Raw genomic sequence first — 12,155 nt, forward strand, 5'->3', positions numbered from 1 at the left:
AGCGCTGAACGGCCGAGCCACTGCTCCAGCTCCAGGAAGTTAGTATATGGACTAAACACTTAAGTGCTTCCTAAGATCAGTGGGTCTCAACCTTACCAACACTTTGATCTTTAGTACAGTTCCTCATGTTGTGGTGAACCCCCAACCATAAATTATTTTCATTGCTACTTCATAAATGTAATGTCCTACTGTTATAATGTAAATATCTGTGTTTTCCATAGATCTAGGTGACCTAGGAAAGAGTCATTTGACTCCCAAGCTGCACCCAACCCCGGTTTAGAACCGCTGCTTTGGGCTATTAGGTTTAGGAAGTATAGGCTGCAGCAGGACCAGCCAATCTACTCTTTGTGAGCGCCATCTACACCTGATTCTAATCATCTATAGTGACCCGCGTTTAATTCTTTGTGCTTGCGTTTTCTTTCTGGTCTTTTGTACTTGGTCAAACTTATCCCACCCAACGCAAGGTTGTCCTTGGCTAATAGCCATTCTCTCCTAGGAAAATTCAGACAATCAGGTCTGTGTTCCTGGCTAGACTGAAAAGTTGGCACTTTTGTCTGTGTTCTCATGTGACATGTTAAAAGTTTTAACAAGAATGTATGGGTGTAACATGCGTCTTCTGTAAGTTAAAACACAAAATTTACTGACTTATGTGTACAATGCTAAATACATAGTTCAAAATCATTTGAAAAAGCAAACAAACTACAGTCTTAAAAGAATTAATTTTCAAAAGCAGGCATGATAGTTCAACCTGTAATCTTAGCACTGAGGCAGGAGGACTGCTACATGTTTGAGGCCACTCTAGGCTACACTTAAATATGTCAAAACTAGCACTGTTTGCTCTTCCAGAGGTCCTGAGTTCAGTTCCCAGCAACCACATGGTGGCTCACAACCATCTGTAATGGGATCCGATGCCCTCTTCTGGTTTGCAGGCATGCAGGCAGAACACTGCATATAAAATAAGTAAATAAATACATAAATAAACAAATCCGTCTTTTTAAAAAATGTCAGAACTACCTCAATACTGCCCACCACTTCAGTAATTGGTTTTAAAGTAGAACACGTGTTCTACCAGGGAGCTCCATGACCATCCCTGCACACGTGTTACATAAATGCTGACTTTACTAACGCCTTACTGATAACATTTGTGTTACTTCTAATCCTTAACTACAAAGCTTGTGTTTTGCCGACTACGGCATCTCCCTGGCCCTGTTTTTAAAGTTATTTTACCACTACGTCAATACTAGATATATAGTGCTTTTAAACTACAGGAGAGAACTAAGAGGAGGAAAAGTAGTTTTTCAGCTGCTCTAAAAATGATGGAAACCTGAGTTAGACTTCTATCCTTTTTTGTTTGTTTTTGAGACAGGGTTTCTCTATGTTGCCTTGCTTTTCTAAAACTCTCTATGTAAACCAGGCTGACCTCAAACTCTCGGAGATTCCCTGTCTCTGCCTCCTGAGTTCTGGGATTAAAGGTGTATGCTACCACACCTGGGTTATCCTTAACATCGGGAGCTGAGAGTCATGTAAGTAATGTAACCTGTTTTATGCTACAGAGGTGAGCATGTTATTTCCACTGTGAGCTGGGCTTTGATGAAGAACTAAGAAGGTCCTGAGGATTTTCAACTGAAGCTTGTAGGTCAGTGCTCAGCTACTGCTGAAGCACGCTGTGTGCTGCCGAGCTCCTCCTCGCCATGACGGTCACAGATTCCACCTTCTGAGATGGTAAGTCCCAAGTAGTGCTTCTTCTCTAAGTTCCCTTGGTAATAGAAATTACCCATTCAAAGCAATAGAAAAGTAGCTAAAACGCTAGTCCTCCTACCACAAGAGAGATGTGGAGACAGGAGACTGCCTGGAAGCTTACAGACTAGCAAGCCTGGAGTAGACAGCATCCAACACAAAGAGAACTTGTCGTAAACAGTGAGGAGGACAAGGCTGATGGCAGCAGAGGGTATCCTCTGCCTTCCTCATGGACACTGGCCTCCACTCTTCCCGGAACCCACACATTTGCATTCATATGCACAAAAGTGTACACACATGCAACACACACACACACACACACACACACACACACACACACACACACACACACACACACAGTGAGTTTGGGGCCAGCTTGGCTTTTATGAGACCTTGCTTAAAAAAAACAAAAAGACAAAAAAACAATAAACAAAGTTCACACAGACACTTGACTAAAAAAATTAAACTCTTACAGAGCACTTCAAATTTAACACATGGGGGTTGGGGATTTAGCTCAGTGGTACAGCGCTTGCCTAGCAAGTGCAAGGCCCTGGGTTCCGTCCCCAGCTCTGAAAAAAAGAAAAAAAAAATTTAACACAGACAGCGAAGGATTTCCCACTCACTCCTCTTTCAGGGAGGCAGGGAGGAGAGAGTGGCATGCTAGGGCCTGAACCCAGGACCTCATACACACAACACACAAAATCCTCTACTGCTGAGTCACACCACTGGCTCTGGTCATTCTATTTGGGGAATGAAAATTAAACTCAAGAGCAACAAAAGAGTTCAGGTAAATAAAAACGTTATTTTATCTTTCCTTTTTTGACAAAATTCAAAAACAAATAACTTTTGTCTAATACCTACCTGAGCCATCAGTAGGAACTGAACTTGCATTGATCCCGGAAAGACCAAACAAGGGGCACTCTCGATCTGTGTTCACATGGCCCCACTTGTGACATTTAATACACCTTACATTTCGAACCTGAGAAATTATAATAAACATTGTTTTGATTCTCATTTCACTCAGATCCCCCACCCTGCTTTTTTCTTTTTCGCTCTGAAGACAGGTTTTATTATGCAGCTCTAACTGGTCTAGAACTTGCTTTGTGCATCAGGTTGGCCTTGAACTCACAGAGATCCATCCACTTACACTTCTAGATCATTGGGATTAAAACATGTACCACCACATCTGGCTAAATTACTTTTAAAAAAGATCTCCAGGGAAAGCAATTCTATAATTATAGTAGGTAATTCAATGTAAATACTAAAATCTTGTTATAAAATGTCATCTAAAAAAGAAATGGTAAAATATCACAAAGAGTCATGGCATGGTTTAATGTTATGTTCCCTAATCTTAATACCCTCATTTAAATATTCCTCCTCCCTCGTTACACAGGGTAGCTCAGGTTACGCTTTCTATCTTCTTGCCTTGCCTCTACCTTTCACACACTGGAAAAACAAGTCTATGCCACCCACCCAGCTACTCTTTCCTTCTCCTTTCTTTTCTGTCCTGCTCCAGCCCCTCATAACACACAATGTGAGTGTTTTTTCACTGAGCTATTATTTCAAGCCCGACGTTTCACATTTCTAAGCCAGTGGTGAGCAAATCTATTCTGTAAGTAAAAACGGTGTGTTAAGCTGTGTCTGTTTGCAGCCACTCCACTCTGCTGCTGTGACAGATGCAGCAGGGAAGCTGCCACAGACAGCACACACATGACTGAGCAAGGTTTCTCACAGGGATCAGCCTGGAGTGACAGATGACTATTTCTGAATCAGTAATCCTTTTTTTTTTTAAAAGAAAATTATTGGTTATTTTATTTACTTACATTTCAAATGTTATCCTCAGTAATATTTATATTGACATCTTTTCTCGACCTTGAGTTAGTTCTCTAAATTATTTGAAAACCGTAGTGACCACATCATTACCCCTTCACTAGCTTGATTCTCATCTTCCATGTGCCTAGCACAGTCATGTTTTCTCCTTAGTCCTATCATTTGACATAAATATAAACCACAAAGTTCTTTTTGAGCTTAAACACTATGATGCTAATCTTGGCTGGCAACCTCCCTACATATGGAATCAACTAAAAGCCAAGCTGTTCGACACTCCAGTGAGGGATATTCTTGATCAGATTATTAAACCTGGGCCACACAGGAAGAATTCAGAGAAGGAAGCTTTGAGTGTTGCTTGTTTGCACTCTTTCTCTCACTAGCAAGTTCAAGTTGCTCTATCCTGTTGCTGCGCATATTAAATCCAACTTCTTCAAGATTCCAATGCAGACTAAAAAGACCAGCAGCTCCCCAAGAATCCTCCAGGACTGCAGGCATTCAACCTCATGGACCAAACGGCTGACTACCTGAACACGTCCTCTAAGGTAGCATCATAAATTCCTCTCTCGTGTGTGTGTGTGTGTGTGTGTGTGTGTGTGTGTGTGTGTGTGTGTGTGTGTGTATGTGTGTGTGTGTGTGTGTGTGTATTTCTCATCCTATCAGTTTTGTTCTTTAGAGAACTCTAATACAAACATTTTGGGGAAAATAATGTAAAGATACATGTACTAATAAAAATTATTCTTAAAGAGTAAGTGTGCTACTTGCCTGAATACCAAAGGGCTGATCTCTGATGTTCATGTCATCTTTAGCGTATCTGTTAAGTACAAAACAAACATATGACTAAGAACAACGTAACAAATTCTATCAGTTAACCCGAAAAAGGTTAGTTTTTAAACATTATAAAGTCTATTATTACTATAAAATAAAAAACCAGCATCAATTTTTAAGTCTGATAATGTAGTTTTAAAGAATGAGCAAGCACATAAATCCAGGCTTGGATGAAGCACACTGTTTGCATGAGGTAAGTCATTAAAACACCCTTTCACATTAGCCACTTGCTCTGGTGAGTGAACCTTAACAAGCAGGAGGCAAGGAGGACTGGAGACAGCCATATGCATTCTCCATAAAAACCAGTCTTACTTTTCCCTTGGAGCACCTTTCTGCCATTCGAACTTGTATTCTGTCTCTCCTTCCGTTTCTTCTTTCTACCACAGTCAGTAAAAAAAAAATCTGTCAACTGTCCATAAAATCACAATCAACTATAAATCAATTCAAACAGAGAAAAGTACTTTACCTCTTTGTTTTCTTGATTGCAGATTCAAAGCACAGGGGGGAAGCAGGGCAAGTTAGAAATGTCAGCAGAAAAGTCTACCTTACTACTGAAGGATACAATACAACATTGAAGTATCGTTCAGAATAGTCATGTTAACTCCTAATTTTTAAGCTTTTATGTTTTCACTGGCAGTGATAGACTTTGCATTTGAAAATGTATTTTAATAAGGACTACAGATATGTTTGCACTGTGAAAGGGCTGAACGTTCCTCTGCCAGTACTGAGCATTCCCCCAAAGGACATAAGCTACTACATTGGAAACTCTTTATTTTACTTTGCTTGTGACAACATTGTCAGAGCAACAGCCATGGAAAAATACAAATACCCTTTAAAAATACTGTCTCGGGCTGGAGAAATGACTCAGTGGTTAAGAGTACTGACTGCTCTTCCAGAGGTCCTGAGTTCAAATTCCAGCACCCACAGAGTGGCTCGTAACCACCTGTAATGGGATTAGATCCCCTCTTCTGCATATCTGAAGAGTGTGATAATGTACTCGCATTCATAAAATATACAAATAAATTAATTAAAAAAATACTGTCTCCTCTTCCAAATCTTTACAGGCAATTACATCAAAGTGCAAAGGAAAGGTACCTTTTTTAACTCCTGGCGGGGCTTCATACATGAAATTCAGGCCGTTCTTTACACGCTCATCTCCCATAAGCAATCTGAATGAAATAACGATAAAAGCTTCAGTCGAGGAAGAAGATGACCACACACTATCTCAAAAGGAACTCTGAAGAAATCAAGACAAACCCTGAACAGTGCTACCTTACTGGAGACTTGTGTCAACCTGAGGCTTCCAGCCCCCCTCCAGTTCTCTCAGTAAGAAAAGAAAAAGATGATGTAGTTATTCTAATAAGATTTTCTTTAAAAATGTACTCTGTTGCTGAAAAAGTTTCGAAATCCTACATGCCATCAGATATTTTGGTGCCACAACCTTTACTAAAAAAAAAAAAAGAAAAGAAAAAAGAAAAGAAATATAGTTAATTTCTTTCTGGCTTTGTGTAGCTCTGGCTGTTTGGAAACTCAGGTTGTAGACCAGGCTGGCACTGAACATATAGATATAGATCTACCTGCTTCTGCCAGAATTAAAGGTGTACACCTCCATGGTCAGCTATTACAGTATTTTTAATTGTGGTGTGTGTGTGTGTGTATGTGAACATGTGCACACGTGTGCTAATGTTCATGCATGTGGAGGCCAGAAGTTAAGGTGGGGTGCTGTTCTCAACCATTCACCATTCACCTTATTTTTAAGTCATTCTGTGTGGTATGTAGAAGCATGTCTGCATGCATGTAAAGGTCAAAGGACAGATCTGTGCTTCTTCCTCTATATGGGTCTCAAGAGATTGCACGTGCCTGATCCATCTAGCCAGCCCTCCATCTCACTTTTTAGACAAGGTCTCTCAATAAACCTGGGCTTCACACTGGCTGGACTAGAACCGTTAACCAGCACGCCCCAGGAATCTTCCTGTCTCTACCTCTAGAGAACTGGGATCGAGGCACCTCCCACACATCTGTTTTCTTATGTGGGGGCTGGGAATCTGAACTCAGGTCCCGATGCCTGCCTGACAAACACTGTACAAACTGACCTACCTGCACAGCCCGAGAGCCGGATTCTCTAATGAGAACAAAGATGAGGTTTAATAAAATTCTGTAATTCTGTAATACAACGAATGCCTCCAACTTTCTTAGATTTTTTGGTAGTGATTGAAAACTCCTTATGTAGGTTTTGTGCAGAGCATGCTGTTGGGAAAAGAAGTCCACTGAAGACAGGATGACTCTGCTGAGTTAAAGATAAATTCCTAAAGTCCAAGTATTAGAAAAAGCTAAAGTATGGAATGTCTTTTTATCTGGAAAAGGTAACCACAAAGGGTATACTACATTACTGTGTGTGATTCTCCTTTCTCCATTGAATTCTACAAAAAAACTGTTAAAAAATAAACAGAACATACATATACATCTTTATCGTAGAATTGTTTTAATGTAAGTGGTGGATGATCTTCAGAAACACGCTAAGGGAAAGCAATCAGGGGCAGTAACATGCGTGGCTCAGTGGGTAAAGTTGCCACCCCCCAGGATTGCTGACCCGAGTTCAATCCCTGGGACTCACATAGTGTGAAGACAGGGAGTTGCTCCTCACTAAGTTGTCCTCTGACTTCCACATGTGGATCAAAGTCCTCATATGCTCCCCCACACATATAAATAAATGTATTTTAAAAATTAAAATAACCAGTCACAAAAAACTAATTTGCCTTATGTGTCTGTAATTTAAAACGACACTGTTGTAAGTAGAAAGTAAAATGTAATTACTTGTAAGACTAATGGGACCCATTAGGAAAAGGGAAGTGGGCTGGTTTTAATGGAAATGGCCTGGGGTCTGAATGCTTGGCCATAGGGAGTGACAGAGGTATTAGGGGGCGTGGTCTTGTCAGAGTAGGTGTGGCCTTGATGGAGGAAGTGTGTCACTATGGAGGTCTTAGATGCTCAAGACACACCCATCGAGGTACACAAGTCTCTGATCAAGATGTAGAAGTAACAGCTCCTTCTCCAGCACCATGTCTGCCTGCACATTGCATGTTCCTCACCATGATGATAACCTCTGAAGCTGTAAGCCAGCCCCAACTAAATGTCCTCTAGAAGAGTTGTGTTGCTCAGGATGTCTCTTCACAGCAATAAAACCCTACCTGAGACGGCCACTAATGAACATAAAATTTCTTTTTCAGATGATAAAATGTTTTGAAAGTTAATATGGTGATGGTTTACAAACACTAAACAAACTAAAAAATTTAGGTGTATTTTAAATATATTACGAATTTTGTTTTAACACCATTCAACATTTTTAAATCAAGTACATGAAAAGGTTAGTTTCACTGGAAATTGAGAAATACAAATCAAAACTGCAAGCTGCCACTTCACACTGATCAGCATGGTTATTACTGTATGGGCAGAGATTTCTCAGTTGGGAGAGTGCTGGCCTGGCACCCAGGAGCCCGTGTCTGCTTCCTAGTATCACACATCACAGGAAGTAGCTCATGCCAGCACTTGGGAGCTCAAGGCAGGAGAGTCTAGAGTTTTAGGTCATCCTTAGCTACACAGGGAGTTCAAGCCCAGCTCAGGCTATGTGAGACCCTGTCTCAAGAAAATAACAATGACAATAAATAAAGATTAGAAAAAAAAAGAGAAAAATGCAAAACTACAAACAAGCAAGTAGGAAAACGAAATGTTCTGCATTAATAGTCAGAAATGTAAGAGAGAGCAGTTAGTATGGGAAAGTTTGGTGGCTCCTTAAAAAGCTAAAGCAAGAATTAAGATACAGTAATTCTGCTCCAAGCACATAAGATAAGCAAATGAAAATAGCATGGAGCAGACACCTCTATGTCAATGCTAATAGTGTGACCCAATTAGCAGAAACTGATGAATGTCTCACGTTTCAAATGTAAATGATCCAAAGATAAAGGTTTCTTCAGAGTATAGTCTACAGAACCAAAATACCACTACTCAATTAATTAACCAAGCATAAACACAAGGAAAGTAGCTAAAAGGTAGGAACTAGCCTGGATCAAGCCGGTGGGCTCTGGCCAAAACGCACAGGTCAAAGATACCCGGCTTCTGAGTGTCCCAAGTATCCTTTTATTTCAACGTATTAAAGAGGAAACGATTCTAATCATCTCAGTAGTGACATGTAGTGTTTATCATCTCTGCAAGCACTGCCTCATTTAGGATTTGCTCAGACTGGATGAGTCCAATGAAGGTGGATTTTATGTGAAGAATAGGTCAAGTTGAAAAGGTGACAGTGTATAATTATGGGAGTGAGGCTGACTCCATAACTGAGTATTCTAAAAATAAGGAGGTGGTTACAGGATGACAGGCAACACTAACTTACCTGTTATCATATGACTCTTGTTCTTTAAGGTACTGTTGCATTAATTCTTCTTGTTTCTTTTTATCATATGATATTTTCTGTTCTGCCATCCATACCTGTATTAGTGAAACAAAATATAATTCAACAATTGGATTCAAAGTCAGTAAGAAGTTTGTGTGTGTGAGTGTGGGATCCAGGGTTTAAAACAATCTTCAGTCACTCTCCCCTTCATTTACTGAGGCAGGGTCTCTCACTGGACCCAGCTACCAGCTTGCACAGAGGAGCTCCTGTCCTCTTCTTCTCGTGAAGGCTAGGACTACCAAGGGCTACCAGGTACCTGGCTTTTAAGTGGATGCTGGGGATCCAAACTCTGATCCTTACAATTGTGCAACAAGTGCTTTAGCCACTAGCAGTTTTGACAGCCTCCAGCTCACGTCTTCCCTAATGAAGACACCTAATACACTGAAATCAAAGGATGCTCACGACACTTAGAAGAGAAGCCAGGTGGCTTTGACCTGTGTGTTGTGGTTACAGTTCACTGGCTTCTTCCGGGATGTACATGCCCTTTAGCTGTCTTCACTGTGTTTAGCTGGGTGTGTTGGTTCATGCCATAATCCCAGAACTGGAGAGGCTGAGGTAGGACTAGTAAGTATTTCAGACCAGCCAGAGCTACACAGTGAGACCCTGTCTGAAACAATCCCAACCAAAACAGAAAAATTACTAAGTATCTCAAGCTTTAGAATGCAGTTATTTCATTAGTCTCAACTGCTCAAGAACTTACAGTCCGTTAAACATAAAAGCCCCCAAAAACCAAAAAACCCACAATTCCATCATCAAAGTGCTCACAAAGATTCTTTTGCATATTATAAACTATTTTATGATTTAGGAGAAAGGAAAGTTGAGGACACTGGCTTCCACCTTTAATCCCACTGTGTGGGAGGTGGAGGCAGAAGGATGAGGAGTTCAGGGCCATCCTCCTTAGAGAGCAAGTTTGAACCCAGCTTAGACTGCCTGAGATCCCACCTCAAAAAGAGAGGCTATAAAACATGTAAAGAAATAGACTCGGGGGGGATCAGGAGTTTGTGCAAATAAACAGAACAAGACTTAAACACTTAAGTAACTATACCTGCAGCTAACCAGTGCTGGCATTTCTTCCAGATACCCTGACGTGGATGTATGTTAATGTATACATTCTTTTTCTTCTTGTAAGCAAAACTTTAATCCCAAGGATTCTCACAAACATATTACAAATGACAGCATGAAAAAGAATCTCGCACAGTAACTGAGAAGTTCAGCTCTATGATGTACCCTTACACTGAGAGGGCACTGGTGTCTTGGTTTTACATTTCCAAATAAAGACAGCTCTGCATCGCATGCAGCAGCCAGGAAGGAGCCACTCTGAAAGCCTTCAGAGTGTGGTTCCCACCCTTTCTCTGTGGGCTGCGTTCACAGCAGCTTTTAGAGACGGCTCACCATTTGACCCGCACGCAGGGCCACACTGTCTCTGCTGCTAGAGGGACTACAGCTTTAGTCGACTCCCGCCAGTCGCTTTATACATCATCAGTACATCACACTTAAAACTGGGCAGAACCTAGGTTTATTTCAGTCTATGAAAAACTAAAATTCAAAGAAAATCCAATCTCACTTCAGGGAACATTGTAAACTAATAATTCTTGATATTATATGCCTCATACGATCCATTTGAAACCACAGAAAATTACATTGTTTTGTGTCACTGTTCCAAGAGACAAAACACATTTGAAACATCTTAAAAATGCACCAAGCTTATGAAGTTTCAAACAAAACTTAATTTCCTGTACATATTTCCTGTCAAATGAAGTTATTTCCTGTACACCACTTTGCAAACTGGTCTTTTATTTCCTTTCATTTGCCCTAGATCGCCTACAAGACCTAGAGAAGGATCTAGACGGCCTGTGATTTCTCTCATGAGACAGAGACCTTTCTCTTCTCCTATCTCTAGAAAGTGACCTGCTCTGGCTTCAGGAAGATTCTCCTTGGGGATCTGTGCAGAGGTGGGGGACTCCTCCTGCGGGAGTCATCTCGAGGACGATGACCCCAAGAGGTAGGCAGGCCTCGATTCCGACTTCTCTTTTCACCGTTCAACAGTTCCACTCTTAGGTGGCAGCCACATAGCGTTCTTCCATAGCTCGTGGACAGCATCCGCAGCATCTCGGGGATCCTCAAATTCGAGGAAAGCTAAGCCAGGAGGGTTTAGAGCAACCCACACCCTTCACAGTGGTCCATAATAGCCAAAAGCCCATTCTAATTCAGTCTTGTTCCCATTGTTTCCAAGATTACCTACATAAACCTTACAGTCCAAGGGACAGTAATCACGATGCATTTTGAGATCCTGGATTCAACAGGCCCAAGCTCAAATCCTAAAGCTCCGACAGGCCCACCCACTTCCCTATGGCTCTGCTCCCACAGATGCTTTCGGTTCCGTAGCATGAACGAAATGGCCTTATACATTCTTTAGATGCATGGCAACACACAGGACCCACAACTGGTTTGGAAACAACTAAAGCGTAATTTATTCTCACACGTTTGTATGCTTTTGAGAACTTTTCATAACATAATGCTAAGTCTTCATTTTGCGTTTCTAGTATTTTCCCATACTATCTCCTTTAATCTTCCTAAAAATTTTACAAACTAGGGCAACAGCCACTGATAATTCTTAATCAATAGGGTGGGAGGCTAATGATCACCTCATTGACTATTTTGTGCGAAGCCTCGGGGCTCCATGTAACTGTACTGAACTAAGGAATCCTAGTCTGAATCCAAAGCCCAGACGATCTCCGTCGCCATTCTTTCCCGCTGTAATTCTCGCCACGACCCTTTTTTGTCCAGCATCTGGTTGACCTGTGATTACTGGAAACGCTAAACTTGAACGCGGCCATCAGAAACCACACTGCCGGATGGATAGTGAAAGTAGTGGAGGATTTCTCTTAGAAGATCTCAGCTAACCAGGAGTCTCGACCCAGGGGAGCAGAGCCTACCCTGAATGGGCAGAAGACAGTGTTACCAAGCTGTCTCCACACTGACCGACAGGCCGGACTTTGGGGATCTTTGGGTCTGTTGGGTTAGCATGGAGGAAGGAGAGACGGCTTCAGACAAGTAGAAGATATGACTCTCGCTGGGAGCTCAGCACATGGCTGCCGTCTCCGGATCCCTTTACTCACCTTCTTGATGTTGGATTTGGACGCAGGATGAAAGTCCTTTTTACACATGAAATTGGCGAATGACTTCCCCATCTTGGAGTCTGAGCCAGAGAAGCCAACTGCTAAGTCTGTGAGGAACGTAAACAAACTCCCGAAGCGTCACCGGAACTGTTAAGCGAGCATGGGAGAGAACTTCCGAGGTCGGAGGTGACTACTTC

At 41.5% G+C, this 12,155-nt stretch overlaps 1 protein-coding gene and 1 pseudogene across 1 annotated transcript in view; both read right to left on the bottom strand.

Moving 5' to 3' along the window:
• Cir1 (corepressor interacting with RBPJ, CIR1) overlaps positions 1-12,121 on the bottom strand; it is a 30,710-nt gene extending 18,589 nt beyond the window's left edge. The window contains exons 1-7 of the mRNA XM_032903496.1: positions 11,959-12,121; positions 8,780-8,874; positions 5,488-5,561; positions 4,859-4,869; positions 4,705-4,769; positions 4,330-4,378; positions 2,599-2,716 (exon numbers count right to left, since the gene is read on the bottom strand). Coding sequence (XP_032759387.1) covers positions 2,599-2,716; positions 4,330-4,378; positions 4,705-4,769; positions 4,859-4,869; positions 5,488-5,561; positions 8,780-8,874; positions 11,959-12,030 — 484 coding nt within the window. The 5' untranslated portion in view covers positions 12,031-12,121. The remainder of the gene's footprint in view (positions 1-2,598; positions 2,717-4,329; positions 4,379-4,704; positions 4,770-4,858; positions 4,870-5,487; positions 5,562-8,779; positions 8,875-11,958) is intronic.
• Positions 9,429-11,847, bottom strand: LOC116901520 (annotated as a pseudogene).
• Positions 12,122-12,155: the final 34 nt, after the last annotated feature.

This window comes from Rattus rattus, chromosome 5 (assembly GCF_011064425.1).
Source record: "Rattus rattus isolate New Zealand chromosome 5, Rrattus_CSIRO_v1, whole genome shotgun sequence".
Lineage (NCBI taxonomy): Eukaryota > Metazoa > Chordata > Mammalia > Rodentia > Muridae > Rattus > Rattus rattus.